The sequence below is a fragment of the Denticeps clupeoides genome, chromosome 9 (assembly GCF_900700375.1).
Source record: "Denticeps clupeoides chromosome 9, fDenClu1.1, whole genome shotgun sequence".
NCBI lineage: Eukaryota > Metazoa > Chordata > Actinopteri > Clupeiformes > Denticipitidae > Denticeps > Denticeps clupeoides.
In genome coordinates, this window is record NC_041715.1 from 12,951,363 (window position 1) to 12,967,982 (window position 16,620).

The window sequence follows — 16,620 nt, forward strand, 5'->3', positions numbered from 1 at the left end:
CCGTGTGATTCGGCCAATGAAATGGGGAAAAAACGGGATGACAGCCGGTTCGTAGTTTTCGGTTCGTGAGAAATCTGTCGAGTGCTGAGATCGTTCGGGCGCTAATTTAAAAAAATATTTCAGCATTTATAAGATGCGAGGTCAGCGAATCGTTGATAGACTATGTAAGAATTTAAATGCGCTGACGTGCAGCCCGTGCACCAGGTTTTAGCACATTTCTGTCCTGACTCGGTTTACCAGGAAGAGGTAAACACACCCGAGCCATGACTCTGTCAGACTTTCTTGGGACGCTGAAGGACAACCCTTACTTTGGTGCTGGCTTTGGTCTGGTGGGTGTGGGAACAGCACTGGCCCTGGCCCGAAAGGGGGCCCAGGTCGGCATGGTGTTTTTTCGAAGACATTACATGATCACATTGGAGGTCCCTAGTCGAGACAAGAGCTACCACTGGCTCCTGAGCTGGATTACCAAACATGCTCGGCACACACAGCACCTCAGCGTTGAGACATCATACACACAGCATGAAAGTGGACGGGTCCGTACGCAGTTCGACTTCCATCCGTGTCCAGGGAACCACATCATCTGGTGAGAGTTGTTTTAGTGCCATTTCCCTTAGCTGCGACAGCTCAGCTGTCTGGCTCAATGTGTCTTGTTGGACGTGCATTTGATCTAGTCACATGTCTTTAGGTACGGACGCAAGTGGATCCGGGTTGAAAGGACTAGAGAGAAGCAGATGGTGGACCTTCACACTGGAACACCCTGGGAGTCTGTGACCTTCACAGCACTGGGCAGAGACCGGCAGCTGTTCTTCAATATTCTTCAGGAAGGTATTACAATTAGTCTCTGTAGGCCTCTGTAAGCATCTTTAGTTAGTTACTTATTTTTTCAATGCATCACATAAATAACATGCATTACAGCCTGTTTATTCAGTACACTCACATCTTAACTCATGAATTCCCTGCAAAACAATATTTTTTTATGCACAGTAAAATACGTAAAATAACAATATTGCAGAATGATTACAGTAGTGCAATCCTTTTAGACTATAGAAAAATGAGATGATAGGAATAGAAAAAATAGAATTAAACACTTAAACATTGCCCAGACAGATATTGCACTGAACACAAGGTAGTTCTGACTTAAATAACAATGAACTATTCTCTAACACAGCAAGAGAATTGGCACTGAAGCAGGAGGAAGGTCGAACTGTGATGTACACAGCGATGGGCGCTGAGTGGCGGCCGTTTGGCTTTCCGAGGCGGCGGCGACCCCTTTCGTCAGTTGTGCTGGAGAGTGGGGTTGCAGAGAGGATTGTGGATGACGTGAAAGAATTCATCAGCAATCCAAAATGGTACACTGACAGAGGTGAAATTGCACCCCGAAAAGTGTAATTATTGATAATCACATTGTGCGTCCTGCGTTTTGACCTTACGGCATTTTGTTTAGGAATTCCGTATAGGAGGGGCTATTTGCTCTATGGCCCTCCAGGCTGTGGCAAGAGTAGTTTTATGTGAGTACACTGCAGCACTACACTGCTAAAATCTGTACATGGTATCATAAAATATTTAAAAGTATTTAAAAAATAATTAAAAAAGGTTATTTAAAACTTATTTTAATAAGTTTTTACATATTAAAAGTATTTTTAATTTAATGTAAAATATACAGCATCTTTTGAGATTGCTTTTAAAACTACACATTATGTCAATGAAGAGAGAAAAATCATTGTTATAAACAAGGTTAGGCTGACATCTATTGGATGTTTTGAATATCGCATAGATAAAAACAAAACAATGGCAAATTGTGTTAATAGTACATTTATAACTGCTACCTGTAACTATTTGGAATAGAAGTAGTTGTTTGTGTTAATCTGTGTGATTTCAGCACAGCTCTTGCAGGCGAGTTGGGATACAGCATCTGCCTCATGAGCCTGAGTGACCGCAGCCTGTCTGATGACCGTCTCAACCACCTTCTCAGCGTGGCACCGCAGCAGAGCATAATTCTTCTGGAGGATGTGGATGCAGCATTTGTCAGCCGTGAACTAATGCCCACAGAGAGTGGGTCACCATTATGTGGATATTACTCCTTTAAAATACTAATGATAAAGGGGGTTATGTTGGTGTATTGAGATGTTAGAGGCAGATTGTTTCTTCAATAATTATTATTCTTCAATAATTATTTTAACTTTTTAACTCTCACTTATTAGACCCTTTGGCCTATCAGGGAATGGGAAGACTAACTTTTAGTGGACTTCTGAATGCTTTGGATGGAGTCGCCTCTTCTGAAGCCAGGATAGTGTTCATGACAACCAATTTTATTGAAAGGTAAGTTTCTTCCATTAGGACAATTCCTTGTTTCGTCACATGTATGTCAGGATAGAGTTGTCTAACAAATGACAATCAACAGCAGAAATGATCCTTATCCTTATTTCAGACTTGATCCTGCCTTGATCCGTCCAGGACGTGTTGACCTGAAGCAGTATGTTGGACACTGCACCCACTGGCAGCTCTCCCAGATGTTCCGCCGCTTTTATCCCACGGAGTTACCCATGGAGGCAGAGCGGTTTGCTGTGTGTGCCCTGAGGACTCATTCAGAGCTCAGCGCTGCTCAGATACAGGGACATTTCATGCTCTACAAAATGGACCCGTCTGGAGCTGTTGACAACATTGAGAAAATTAAAGAATGAAAATGTTCCGAAACAGTTTCAAAGTGCATAGAACAAAGTTGAAGACGAAAAACTATGAAATAATTTATGTAGTCCACGATGGGCTGGTACCCAGCCCTGTGTCCACAACCCTGATTATGATCAGGCGGTTATGGATAGGGAGTGGATTTATGTAGTAAATTTTTTTTTTTATACACACAAAATATTTCAGGCTATTCAAGGCAGTGATGAAACAGTCATGAAGGTTCATTAAATTTCCATGTGTGTCAACTTCTGCGGGCTTGTGAAAGCACTTTTTGTTCTTTGAAACACTGAGATTCCTAAAATGTGATTAATAAACACATTTGACCAGTGTGGTAAAGGACTGGCGTATATATGCACGCTATTTTGCAGAGTTGCAGTAAAAACACGTACAGTACAGTCCAAAGGTTTGCACACGCCTTCTCATTCAATGTGTTTTCTTTATTTTCATGACCATTTAAATTGGTAGATTCTCACTGAAGGCATCATAACTATGAATGAACACATGTGGAGTTATGTACTTAACAAAAAGTGGAGACCTGACCTCCACAGTCACCGGACCTGAACCCAATCGAGATGGTTTGGGGTGAGCTGGACCACAGAGTGAAGGCAAAGAGACCAACAAGTGCTAAACACCTCTTACCCTAAAAACACACAGATGTCAGCCAGAAAACAGTCAAGATAAGATTTATTACTGCCACAAGTGGGAAAAATGCAGTATTTTAACAAAACAAGTAAATTTTCTGGAAATAAAGCCAGAATTGAAATGCCGAGTTTCCTCTAGGTGGCGCTGATGCACTAAAGAACGGACCAGGAAGTAGCACAAGTTTGCGCTGGTGCCGTGTGCGGTTTGCTAGAGAAATGAACACTCGCCGTGTTTCACAGAGCGACTAAAGAGGTTGTGTAATGCATCTGGTGCGTGACTTTTTGTGTGTGTGTGTGTTTTATTGAGTCCTAAGGTCACATTTTAAAGCCTCAGACTGCAGAAGTCTTTATTCACAGGTAACCTGGACCGTACTCTTCATAGCCATATTATCTCAGTTAAATTCAAGTGCCAACACGCAGTAAGGTGTTTGAGAAGATGAGCAGTGGGTCCGGCAGTGCTAAAGTGGTGGTGGTCGGGGCAGGATTTGCAGGATTGTCTGCAGCAGCAGCTCTGTCTAAGGCTGGATTTCAGCACATCCAGGTTCTGGAGGCGAAGGACAGGGTAGGAGGCCGGGTCCACACCGTAAGACCATTTGGGCCGAACATTATTGAGCTCGGGGCAAACTGGATTCATGGGCAGAAGGACAACCCGCTCTTTAAGCTGGCCAAGGAGCACAAGTTGCTGTCCGAGAACGAATCAGCCAGCGCCACCATGTGCCTGCCGGGGTCGGTCACGCCGCGGGACTACTTCTTCACAGAGCGCGGGAAGCCGCTGCCTGTGGAGGAAGTTGAGCGAGTGTGCGACCACTTCAGCCGACTCACCTCCAAGGCTTTCGACTCCAAGCTGGACAAGAAGCACTGGTCTTTGAGCCTCGGCGCTTACCTTGACGATGCTTTTGCCAGATCGCCACTGGCGTCCCCGGAGGGTTTAAAGATTTTTGAGTGGTGCAAAAGGAGCGAGTGCACGGACGAAGCAAGCTCTTCCCTGTACGAAGTGTCCGCTTCTCAGATCAGCAACTATGTTGCCTTGGATGGCGGCTTCTTCAATTGTCTCGGCCCAGCGGGCTACCAGGCTATTTTGGATTGTATTCTGAAAAGCATCCAGTCAGGAGCTGTGCTCACAAATGTGTGTGTTCAAAGGATCGAGTGGGCCCTGGATGATGGAGACGGGGCCCGGGGACATCCTGTGAAGGTGGTATGTGAGGGTGGCCAGAGTTTTGAAGCAGACCATGTGATTGTCACTGTTTCCTTGGGGGTCCTTAAAAGGCAGGCATGGGCAATGTTCAGACCTCCTCTTCCCAAATCCAAGTTGGAAGCAATTGAAAGTCTAGACCTGGGCACCGTGGACAAAATTTACCTGCAGTTTGATGAGAGGTTTTGGCCCGAGGACTGTGCTGGGATTCAGCTAGTTTGGGACGAGGGGCCTGAAAGCAAATGTGCTTATGAGTCCCTGCAAGAAGGGGAGAGTTGGAAGGAGACTTGGTATAAGAAGATCTGTGGCTTTGACACTGTGGCTCGCCACCCAAATGTCCTCTGTGGCTGGATAACGGGAAGAGAGGCGCTTCACATGGAAACCTTGAAAGATGAGGAGGTGGGAGAGGTCTGTGTAAGGTATGTCAGCATATCGTATGCATGCATAGAATTAAAATGTATTTCTCTTTTTTATTATATAAATGTTATTTTTTTATATTATATTATATATATATATATTATTATATAAATATCCAAGCATTAGGAAAATATTAATTAGGTATATACTCTTACTTTCTAATTAATCTTTTTATTTGTTGTATAATATGCCTTCTTCACTGATTGTCTGTCATATTAACAGGCTACTGAGATCCTTCACTGGCTGGTTAGTGCCAGATGTGTCCCAGGTGTTGTTCACCCGGTGGGGTCATGACCCATTTGTACAGGGATCATACACATTTATTCCTCACAATGTGAATGGTGTGAAACAGCATAAAGCCTTGGCTGCGCCCCTTCCACTTCCATCAGACTCATCAAAGCGGAAGGTAAAGCGGTAGCATTCTGTAGTAATGACCTTATTACAATGTTGTAACCTTGTTAGAATTTCATTTTCTAATAATCAATTAACTGTAGTGTATGTCTGTGTGCAGAAATGGAAACATTTATCGAGACCTGTGCCTGAAAACAAACATAGTTTTATGATTGATGGACGCAAATTTAGTAAAAGGGCACATATGGGGCAATATATTTCATTGAAATACAGAAGAAGCGACCCCACCCTTGTCTAGTCATCATGTCGCGCGTGTGAGTTAAGCGAGAAGCAGGGAGCGGCTCACACTGCTTGGTGAGAAGTGAGAAACCAGAATTGAAAAGGCTGTTTTACATTTACATTTAAGGCATTTGGCAGACGGCCTTATCCAGAGCGACTTACAGTGTGCTTGTATGTTACCGTCGATGAAGAGATCAGTTCTGGTTCACTAGGACCCCCCAACTATGAATGCAATCTTTTTATTCATTATGTTGTAGTTTCTATACATAAGTCAGACAAGTTAATCTAAATATTCTCTAAAGAGGAAGGTCTTGAGTTGCTGTTTGAAAATACTCAGTGACTGAGCTGTTCTGACCTCAAGGGGAAGTTCATTTCAACACCGAGGGGCCAAGACACACCTCTGTAGTAAAGGTGCCTGTCGCCTAGTAGTACTGAAGCATTATTTCATAATTTCATAAAATGATAGAAAAGCACAAATGTTTGCATGGTGTCCAAGTAACAATGTGGGTTGAGGGGGCAAATAAAATTAATTTGTCTTCTCTGTCCAGGCTCTTCAGATCCTGTTTGCAGGTGAGGCGACTCACGTCGAGTTCTACACAACCACCCATGGTGCTTACCTCACAGGGATTCGAGAAGCTGAGAGAATCATTGACCATTACCTTACTGCCTAACTGCCATGGATGATTTTTACAGTGTTCTGTATGCAATACATATGTTGTTAGTGCAACCTTGACTTGTGATAAATGGGATTTTATGTCTCTGGCACAGAGCTGGGAAAGGTTAAGCATTGTTATATAACCGTGTACACAAGTGAACAGTAAAATGTAAGGTCATATGGCCATTCAAAGTGGTTTGTAATTTAGCTTTTAACTCCAATAATGATAAAGGAACAAATTGCTGTTTTGTAGCTGAATTGCATATACTGGATCTTGTTTAATTTATGATCACGAACAGTCAAGTCAATCCAAGAAGCAAGAAGTGAAACGGCTGAAATAATTCAAATAATAATAATAATAATAAATAATAATAAAAAATTGCATACTTTTTTGTCTAACACAAAAAGGGGTCATAAACTACAAACTTTTAAGATTAGCTTCTGGTCTTCTGGTGCTGCAAGGTAGATTGGAGCAGCATTTATGGCCTGTTTCTGTGACTTCAGGTTCACTGTTGTAGTAATCTTTAACCGTTTGGGTCCATCTCATCACTGTCTTTGGATGCTGCTTGTTTCACATAGAGCCAAATGTTGTTGCCGCAGCAATATTGTGGCATTCAATTCATGTCTTCTGCACTACTTACACCTCTTCTGCACTACATTGGTTACATGCATATGATAGGTGACTAGATTTTTCAAAGGCAGTATTGTCAAACTGTATGTGCAAACACTGCCATAGCCTATGTGTCAAATTTATATTTTAATCCATTCAAAACTCCATTTCCACATCCCACCACTGGCTTCTTGTGGCTGCCTGCATCAGATTCAAAATACTGATGTTGGCCTTAAAGCCAAGAAAAGGTCAGCACCCTCTTACCTCAGACCTCTCATCACTCCTTGCTCTGCACCTCGATCTTGCCAATCCTCCACACTGCTTCAGCACGATCTCTCAAGGTACTGGGAAAGCATTCATTTAGACTCCTTTCTTTCTTGGCTGCTCAGTGGTGAAATTAACTACCACTAGACATTCAAATAGTTGAGTTACTAATGGAAGATAAAAACCTTCCTTATTGGATTAAACAGTGCTATTACGTAACAAAAAGTGTGGGATGTAGATATAGTTGTCGGCCAATGCTCAATGGATTTCAAATCTTTTTATCCTACATAAAATCTTTTTGTCTGCTTACATCAGGTTACTGTTTACTGAGTTTTTGGAAGAAACACATTTAGTCCATCACATATGGTTAAAAAGCTAAACAACATTGTTTGTGTTAGCATTTACTGACAAAAACTTTTCTGTCACTACACATATGCTGCAAGATATAATATTATATAATTTGCATGGAACATTTCATTTATATTTCAGAATTTTAAAGGAAATACATTCATAAACATTTGTGGACATGGGCATGTGGGTTAACTTGTTATTTAAAAAGACATGAAAATGAAAGTACTGTTAAAATATATAGCTCATAAATTAAAAATAACAACACTGTTATGACAAAATGTGTGTTTCAGCATTAACCCCGTGTATATAATATATCATTTGTAAATTACATTGCTGCTCAGCATAATTACATTACATAATTAAAGATCTGCAATTAAGTGTGTCCAAAAGTTTCTAGACACTGCTAAAAAACTAAATAAACCATATATTGTTAAAGAGGAGTTGTAAACACTGGGCGTCTAAAACAGGCCTTTCTGCTTTTTAAGATTCTGCTGCTTCCAGACAGGCATTGCGTAGAAGTCCATGCGGCCCATACCCAAAATCCGAGTGAAGTCTTCATTTGAAAGATACTCCTGCGCATAGATAGACCAAAATAGAGTCAGACTTTTTAGTGTGATTGGCCTATACAGCCTATACACATAGTGATACGTGTATCGAGTCGACTGATTGTCATCAGTCGAGTGATTGATGTAATGTACATAAACATGACTGATTTGAATGAATCGATTTGATTGGCTGCTTGAAAAGTTAAATGTGGCTCAACATCCTATTGTAAGCATTGCGACACAACATACGATCATTCATTCAAAATCGCCTTCAGCTAGTATGTGTGAGTGTACCTTTACACATGATAGATTTGTGAAGAAAAGTGAAGTGATTGTCACACGTGATACACAGCAGCACAGCACACAGTGCACACAGTGAAATTTGTCCTCTGCATTTAACCAATCACCATGAATGAGCAGTGGGCATGACAGGCGCCCGGGGAGCAGTGTGTGGGGACGGTGCTTTGCTCAGTGGCACCTCAGTGGCACCTTAGCGGATCAGGATTTGAACAGGCAACCTTCTGATTACGGGGCCGTTTCCTTACCCGTTAGGCCGCTAGGCAACCACCATATCTTACCTCTTTCTTTGTTGCATCTACTCCTTCAGGTAGGTCCTCTGGCAGCTTGTTTACCAGCTTGTCTGCAGGAAAGGTGGGCAGGTTTGTGGCCATGCTAATAGGGTCTCGTGGGGCGGAGGTTTGTTTACCCACATCCTGCGAATAGATAAATATGTTACTGAAGCAATGACATACTGTCCTTTAGCTATATACAACAAATGACAGAAAACCACTCACCACTGTGATCTGAATAACATCAGTTGCGTCCCCAAGATCTGCTTTCAGCTGATCGTAAGACTTTCCATCCTGTGGACAAAATGTGCAATAAGCTAGTTTGTGTGATATATTATTGTGTAAAACCACTAAAAAGGTTTGGTGGGAGCAGAACGTGAGGCACATACACTCCACTTGTGTGGGTCCCAGGCATGGAACCACCCTGTGAAAGTTGGGGGCTCAAATCCTTGCTTCACTACTAGGACTGGTGTGTCCTGGTCACGGCCAGCCGGATGGGATCGCAAGTACTCCTGAGCTGTACTGACGGACTCCTTTTTCTCTATCTCATTGGCTCCTTTTCCTATCCACAAAAATACCTAGCACAAAGTGACAGAGGGCATTTTAGTAATTCTATGGGTCCTAGATTAGAAAAAAAAGAGACACATTTTGGTGCTAGATGGTAATTCACCTGATCCCAGAGGTCCAGCAACATGACATCATCCTCATCCAGGTCATCCTGTATGAAGTTTGTTATTTCTGTAGCACGGAAAGTCCCTGTCTGGTTGGAACACTCAAAGAGTCGAGGAGTGATGGTCATTTGCTCCTCCTGAAGTCTGACCATGAGTACAGGGAGCATTAGATCTGCTCATGCACATATAGTAAATGGGAAGGATTCAGATTGTAACTCAACTGTACCTTTTACCGCTGGCATACTGTGACTTCCCTCCTAAGTTCACCCAGAAATCAGATGGTTCCTGGCCCTCTGCAATGACCTGCTTCTCCCTCTTGGAAATGATGTCTGCCAAGGACTTTGCCATCTCTCTCTCATCACCACTGCATCCCTGGAAAGTATTATGTGTAAAATGTTAAAGTGAAAGACAGCCAAACAGTAACGCTCAAAAAATTATCTTTAGCATTGCGATCTGGCCCTGAAGAGAGGTTTCTGTTGTATCCAATCAATGATTTGATACCAAAGTACAAGTAGGATTTAGTTTTATGTATTTTTAGTAAATATACAGTGATTGGTTAAATGCCTTGATTCACTAATAACAGTCACATAAACAACTATGGCAAACCTATGATAAATAGGTTTACCATAGTTGGTGGTAGTGGGTGGTAGTAGCCTAGTGGGTAACACACTCGCCTGTGAACCAGAAGACCCGGGTTCGAATCCCACTTACTACCATTGTGCCCCTGAGCAAGACACTTAACCCTAAGTTGCTCCAGGGGGGGACTGTCCCTGTAACTACTGATTGTAAGTCACTCTGGATAAGGGCGTCTGATAAATGCTGTAAAGTGGTTATGTGGATACCTTTCCATACCACAGGTAACAGCGGCTGTCTGTGCTGAGCACAAAGACGTCGTTAGAGTTGAGGCAGGAGGAGCGAGCAGGTACTTCTATCGCACGGGTGTTAAACTCATTGGTCCCATGGACGTGGAAGAGTCTGACAGAAGGCTGAGTGTATGTGGAACCTTCTCTGGAGCTTCCTTCCTGCATGTATGGTCAAAGTACCATTAGGTCTAAAAAATTGTGTCGTATAGAACAGTAGGAGCTTTTTTTTGAGCCGCTTTTCATACTGACCTCGTAAACCACCATTTTCCCCTTAAACATGGCCATGAGGTGCATTGGCTCTTTTCCCATGGGCACTCGCACCTGGACTGGTTCCCCATTGTGTTTCTGGTCTATGGCCACTGCTTGATATGCAGAGGCTGCCAGTTCCCCTGTGCTGGCATGTCTGCCCTGCAACACAGCACAAAAGATCAGTGGTTGGTCTTGCCTGCAACGTGCTGTTGGTAACAAAAGTGGGTGATGGACCCTAACCTGCCATATATAAAGAATGTAGTGGAACTTGTTGTTGACTTCATATTTGTAGAGAATGAGATAGCAGTCACCGCCATAGAAGTGGCCCAGCCATTTCTTGTCCACGGGGGCCAGTTCATTGTCCTCTATCCTCCATACCTGTTCAAGTGATTGGAATTTTTTCAACAGATCATTGAACATGCTTACATTGTGGTATAAGCATGTTACTCTGGCCATACTTTTCTAGAAGAGGACTTCTTACTTGGGACTCTCCGGTTCCATCATCCACCATTTTCTGTTGAGCAGCAATGTCCGGTCTGGCATGCATGGATGTGGCATCAAACTTGACCTGCTCCACCTTGGCTATAAGTGAGTAGGAAGCAGGATATTCAATGCACTCAATATTATTAAACATGGATTTTTTTTAATTTAACAGCAGATTTATCAGATTTTCCTTCCCCATACACAGGGTCAAAATGTATTTCTATAGCCTGATGCATACCAGGTATTCAAACCTGAGGTTAAGTTGGCTGCTTTTGATGACCCATCTTTTTAATAGAGTACAATGAGTGATCTTTGAAAACACACCAATTTTCCCAGCGCTGTGTGTGCTCCCCAGTCCCGTAGTCTGGTTTTTCACAGTCCATTTCTGAAAGAGCTGCTTGAACAGGGCAGACTCGGCTCCATCGTTCACCGTTTCAACATAGGTAGATGGAGGGTAGCCTTTTGCTTTCTTGTAGGCCTGAAGGGAATGAGTGTAAACATTGTCAGCTGTTTCCTTTGACATTGCTGTCATGAAGTTATCAGAAGCCCCAAATGATGTACTGAAGCAAAATTTTAAACTGACCTCGGCTTTCACTAAAGACTCGGACCGCTCTTTCTTAGAAGATTTTTTCCCTTTCCATATGAAGATCCTCACCCCACCCTGGTCCAGCAGATAGCAGTCCTGAAATCAAAACAGGAAAATAGGTGATCGCGATAAATGTTGTAAGTGTTCCTACAGCAGAAAAATAGAACAAAGGGTACGTTTACATCTGTTTCCTGCAATACCAATATTGATCACTAGAGGTAGACCGATGCCAATGTCACCTAATCGTTTATTTATTTATCTAGTAATGTAATTGAATTAAAATTATATTCTGTCAGACACATTAATATAAATATGTATGGCCCAATTTTGTAGTTTCTTTTTTCTTGTCTTTTGACATGAACACAAGCTCCGTACTAAATAGAGTTAACTCAGTTTGCAGCTTCCAGGAAGGCTGGAAGGGGGGTTAATGTTGTTCCTCTAATACTACATGTGTGATGATTTAAGGAACCACATTTTGGAGAAGCAGATTTAAGCAAACTCTGAGGAGGTGCTCATTAATGAATGGAAGATTCTCGTCTCAGCTAACCAAATTTCACTTATGAATTCTTGCTTGATGCACCAGAATGTTAGAATAAATACAACATTTCATGCTTCTCTGTGTAGATATGCTTGTGGGTAACTTGTTTGTGTCTCACTTCGTCTTTTAGTTTGAAACCGCAAACAAAATATTCAGTCATCTTTTCCATTAGCACTATTTCAAATTACGAAAAGGGAACTTCAGTTTTTTCATTTTTTTTCCTTGCATGAACATTTACTGCAGTTAGTTTGTAAGACATTTGCAGTTTTTGCCATCGAGCTAAATCATAGATGCTACCTACTCATATCATGAAAGTCAACTCTTATCTTGAAATACCCTACCAGCAGCCCACCTCTTGTTTCAGTAAGTCTTGGGTCAGTGGCTTCACAGCCACTTCCTGAACAACCAGGTTCCCCTCTGCGTCTGAAATGCTGTCAACAGATCATCAAAAGATCATCTGCTTTGTCCATTTAAAGTACACCCGATATTACTAGTAGTGCCTATATACTTACTGGAAAAGCTTGATACTAGAATTGAGTTTCTGGTCAACCACTTCATCAGGTATGGGGTCCTTAATTTGCTTCCTTTCACCCAGAACCTGATTCATTACTTTCATAGCTTCTTCTGAAGATTTCTCATCATCTCCCTCAACCACGGTCACCTTTGCTCGCCCTCCTCTCTCCCGATCTCGAATGTCTTTGGCCAAGTTCATACCCTGCCGGGGGAAATGGTGGGGTTAGATCTAACTGGCTTTTTTGGAGCCATCCCAGGGCACTTGTTCTCACCTTCAGCCTCTCCATGCGGTTACTCAGGGGCCCGTTCCACTGAATGATGAGGTTCCCCATGTCCAGCAGGAACACATCGCCTTTGTTGAAACTGTTCCAGCTCATGTCCACCTGAACACATTTTTGGAAAATTTGGATATAGAAGGCCGTGAGATAAATGCTTAATGCAGAGCATGTCACTTCCTGTATTTAAAAAAAGATGACCTCCTAATATCAAGATAAAGTTGTTGCAGTTGGTTCATGCCTGATTCCAGTTCTCTCTGTGTGTCTCATCATATATGGATTTTTTTTTCAGACCTGAGACAAGTGAACTGTGCACAGGGCCTGGGAGATGATGGCGTGATCAGGAGCAATGTGTCACCTCTCCTGCTGCGACATTCTTCTTCCCCTTCACATGGAGAAGGCGGCGGACGTTGTAGGTGTTGGTCTCCACCTGCTTCATTCCAGACGCTACTCCACCCTTTTTGTAGCTGCAGTGGGAGTGGTAGAAAATTCTATTCTTAGCGGTGTGGCCAGCAGTGGTGTTTTAAATGCAGAAGTTGCCCAACTTCCTAAAACACTTTATTTCTTACTCACCCTCTGATTAGCTCAATTCTCAGCTCAGTTGCCATTAAAGGACATAAATTGCAGACATGCTCAGGTAATTATGGCAAGTGACCAGTCCCTCCCTCAGTACATTTAGATTGACAGTGTGTAGTAGGTGGCTTACATGATGCCTTCTTTAAAGTATCCTTTAAAGGTGGAGCTTTCGTATCCTTGAGTCTCACGGTGCTGCACAGCTACTCCACCCAAGTGGTCGTCCATTAGCGTGGTGTAAATTGCCGCAGCACCCTGTTCATCCTGGGAGGTGCCATTTCCCAGCCAGTAATGGATGTCGTATGAAAATGCACTGTTGGTCTTGTGAGTCTGCAAAGCACAAAAACGTTAACTGAGTTCATCCCAAGTCTTTTTTAAAAATTACTCTAACCCACCTTTCAGCAGGACTTTCACATTTGACAGCTTGACTGGACTATTATGGGTACTTACATACAGTATTAAATAGCTGTCTCCCTCAAAAAAGTGACCATATGTTTTTGGGGGGCAGGGAACCAGCTCCATGTTCTGACAAGCAGATAATACATAAATGACACAACGTAACAGAAGATGTTAATAAAAACTATATGTTAGGTAGATTGTCCTTAATTGTTCACAATATATCTAGACCAGGGGTTAAAAAGAAGAAGGAGATGGACGATCAGCAGATGGCAACTTGTGAATGCACACTGAAAAATGACTAATTGTGACTGATAATGCATTGATTAATATTATGATTATCATACATATTGATTATGATTAGGACACAAAAGCTTTCACACAAATTCATTAGGGGAAATAACAGTGATAAAATAATAGATTATTTTACTATTTTATTTTTTAACTCAATCAAATTGAGTTGGGTATTACCACTTTTTTATGCAACACACGGTGATAAAGCATTCAGTCACACTTGTGACGTCAGATGTCGGCCAGAGCTTCCTTACCTCCACTCTCCATATCTGCAGTCCTGGCGTTGTTTTATTGAGGACTTTTGGAACCTGGGCTTTGACTTGAGTCTCCGGCATGATGCCACCGTTAGAATCAGAGGACGCCTAGCAGGAGAACAGAGAAAATAGTAGCCATGAGATGATACATAATTGTGACCTTAGATCTCAGTTAGCCCTTAATAACCACATGATAACACTACATACTTATATGCATCTTTACTATAGGGAGAACAATACATGAATTTGCATAACTGGAAAGTGTCCTCTAGAGCATGCATAATATGCAATCCGTTTACTGCTTTGCCTTTTTTATGTTTCTCTGACCCAGTGTTATCGGTCAGGTTAATGATTTCACTTTAATGGCACCTTCAGTGTAATGGAGGGGGTGAGGTGAAAGCGGGGGTTCATTTCAGCAGCCTGGTTTGCAGCACTCTGAACCTTTGCCAGTTGTGAAAGAAAGAAGGTGTGCACAGGAAGTGAAAGACTTTGAGGTTTTAACAGTTATGTCCTGGTTGACTGTGGAAATGATTCACTTTTTGATTAAAAGGTAAAGTCACCTACAGTCTATAGTATTAGTGTAGCCACCTATGACCCTCACCTTGGAACAATTAACTGGTTGGTCAAAAAAAAAAAAAAAGAAGCTATGTCTAAGATGGAATTGTAAAATGATCTGCTCTTCTATTCAGCAACTGCGCTGCTTTGCAAGAACACGATGGCCTACAAAGGTGTGCATCATTCAAAAGGAAATGTTGGAAGAGAGAGACTGGCGTCTTTGTAGATCGCCCTAAACATATCGTCAACATGATTGTCAAGAGGCAGCATGACTGACTCTCACACACACACACACACACACACACACACACACACACACACACACTATAAAACTATATCTATATATGTGTGTGTGTGTGTGTGTGTACATATGTGCGTGTGTGTACACACACTATGTGGGGACAGTGACTTAGCAAAGCATAAACACTGCACTTTGCTGTTTTTTAACACCTTACTGTGACATTTTCCTCTCACACAGTTAGCAACCACCACAACCACCGGTGCATGCAGCAAGTCCATGATGGCTGGATCATAAACTCTTATTGTTCTCTGTTTGCCTTTCAAGGAGGGATTGACAAGGATATGGCTTTTTCAGCAGGTCTATCTGGCAAACATGGCCACAATCTCTGTGAAAATGCATGACCCCTTTTCCCCATCCACAACCCTTCGTTTCCTCAGCCCTGCCCAGCTTAATTGCTATGGTACACTTTGCCATATTAAGAGTTGTCAATGGAGTTGTCATCTAAAGGGCCAACACTCCCTTAATTTGAGAGAGTACTGCAGTAAAACGATCACTCGTGAGCACCCTTATCACACACTTAACGCTACTTTAATCAACTATGGTCCAGAGGTCTGTGCTGATAGAAGACAGCTTTGACTCAGTCTTTATCTTAAATGTGATCTCATGTTAATATGAATTTGGCATCACGCACAGGGCAAATGCCATCCATTCATTGATTTTGTGTAAAATACATTATTAGAACAGGTAACGTATGATCTTTTCTACAACCTGAAATAAATGAGCAGATAAACGTTACCATGCGCAAGGCACAATGAGGTGCCACAACACCCTACTATCATTGGTTGTTACTCAGTCACTCTTGGGATCGATCACAAAGGATCATCAGTTTACTTGCATTATATCCAAAGGGATCAATCAGTTGAAAAGATCCTTAGAAAGATTTTCTTGTTGAAAACGAGCATTGTTGTAAGGCCAGCGTGCGAGCATTTCAGGATGTACCGCCAGTAACTGAAGATGCCACAGCTGCATCCACAAGCCAGCTTAAATGAAAAAGCTTACCTGGTGTTACGTGAAGTGGAGGACAGCGGCTGGAAGAGGAACAGATGGCAGCTGGGATCCCACAACTCTCCCTTTTCCCTTTTACTGCCGCTGAACTTTGCCTCCAGTCTTTGCTCGCCCTCCCTGCTCATAAGCATTTATTAACCATATATGGCAAGTGCAGGTGATCTGCATACAGGTGTCATCTCTGAAAGGCCCTTTCTCTGGACATGTCTCTGGCTTGCACGTTGAACTGGCCTTGCAGGCCGCTCACACGTCGTCTTATCCTTGTTTGCTTTCCTACCCCAGCACCTGTAGTTGTGTTTACCAGGTTTGGGTTATGTTCTTTTTATGAGTCATATGTCCACAATTAGGCAAGTAATATTTAATATTCAATTTGAAGGTCTGATATGCCTTCCAAAATAATACGTCAGCGTGCTTTGTCATGGTTTATTAAAAAAAGTGAAGTGATTGTGATACACAGCACAGCACATGGTGACACAATGAAATATTGTCCTCTGCTTTTAACCAT

The 16,620-nt window shown here is 42.3% G+C and overlaps 3 protein-coding genes across 4 annotated transcripts; 2 read left to right on the forward strand and 1 right to left on the reverse strand.

Annotated features, from left to right (window-relative positions):
- Positions 1-2: 2 nt before the first annotated feature.
- Positions 3-3,021, forward strand: bcs1l (BC1 (ubiquinol-cytochrome c reductase) synthesis-like). Its single transcript, XM_028991559.1, has 7 exons — positions 3-583; positions 686-825; positions 1,169-1,363; positions 1,445-1,508; positions 1,880-2,052; positions 2,202-2,319; positions 2,429-3,021. Exons 1-7 carry the CDS (start codon positions 264-266, stop codon positions 2,679-2,681), a joined length of 1,263 nt encoding a protein of 420 aa, XP_028847392.1. The 5' UTR covers positions 3-263; the 3' UTR covers positions 2,682-3,021.
- A 476-nt stretch (positions 3,022-3,497) lies between these two features.
- Positions 3,498-6,548, forward strand: LOC114797137 (spermine oxidase). The gene is made up of 4 exons (XM_028991810.1): positions 3,498-3,596; positions 3,668-4,937; positions 5,158-5,341; positions 6,114-6,548. The coding sequence occupies exons 2-4, from the start codon at positions 3,763-3,765 to the stop codon at positions 6,234-6,236; spliced, it is 1,482 nt and encodes a 493-aa protein (XP_028847643.1). The 5' UTR covers positions 3,498-3,596; positions 3,668-3,762; the 3' UTR covers positions 6,237-6,548.
- An 852-nt stretch (positions 6,549-7,400) lies between these two features.
- vil1 (villin 1) lies at positions 7,401-16,587 on the reverse strand. 2 transcript variants are annotated; one of them, XM_028990571.1, is made up of 20 exons: positions 16,110-16,587; positions 14,255-14,362; positions 13,761-13,835; positions 13,444-13,640; positions 13,096-13,204; positions 12,735-12,845; positions 12,462-12,664; positions 12,302-12,380; positions 11,409-11,507; positions 11,150-11,303; positions 10,824-10,924; positions 10,583-10,720; positions 10,343-10,501; positions 10,073-10,252; positions 9,457-9,602; positions 9,230-9,374; positions 8,949-9,137; positions 8,785-8,853; positions 8,569-8,703; positions 7,401-8,017 (listed from the first exon to the last, which is right to left on the reverse strand). In XM_028990571.1, the coding sequence occupies exons 2-20, from the start codon at positions 14,333-14,335 to the stop codon at positions 7,904-7,906; spliced, it is 2,484 nt and encodes an 827-aa protein (XP_028846404.1). In that variant the 5' UTR covers positions 14,336-14,362; positions 16,110-16,587; the 3' UTR covers positions 7,401-7,903. The 2 variants fall into 2 exon arrangements, with proteins under 2 accessions (XP_028846404.1, XP_028846405.1); XM_028990572.1 differs by lacking the exons at positions 13,761-13,835; positions 14,255-14,362; positions 16,110-16,587 and having other exon boundaries at positions 13,311-13,481.
- Between the last annotated feature and the right edge of the window lie 33 nt (positions 16,588-16,620).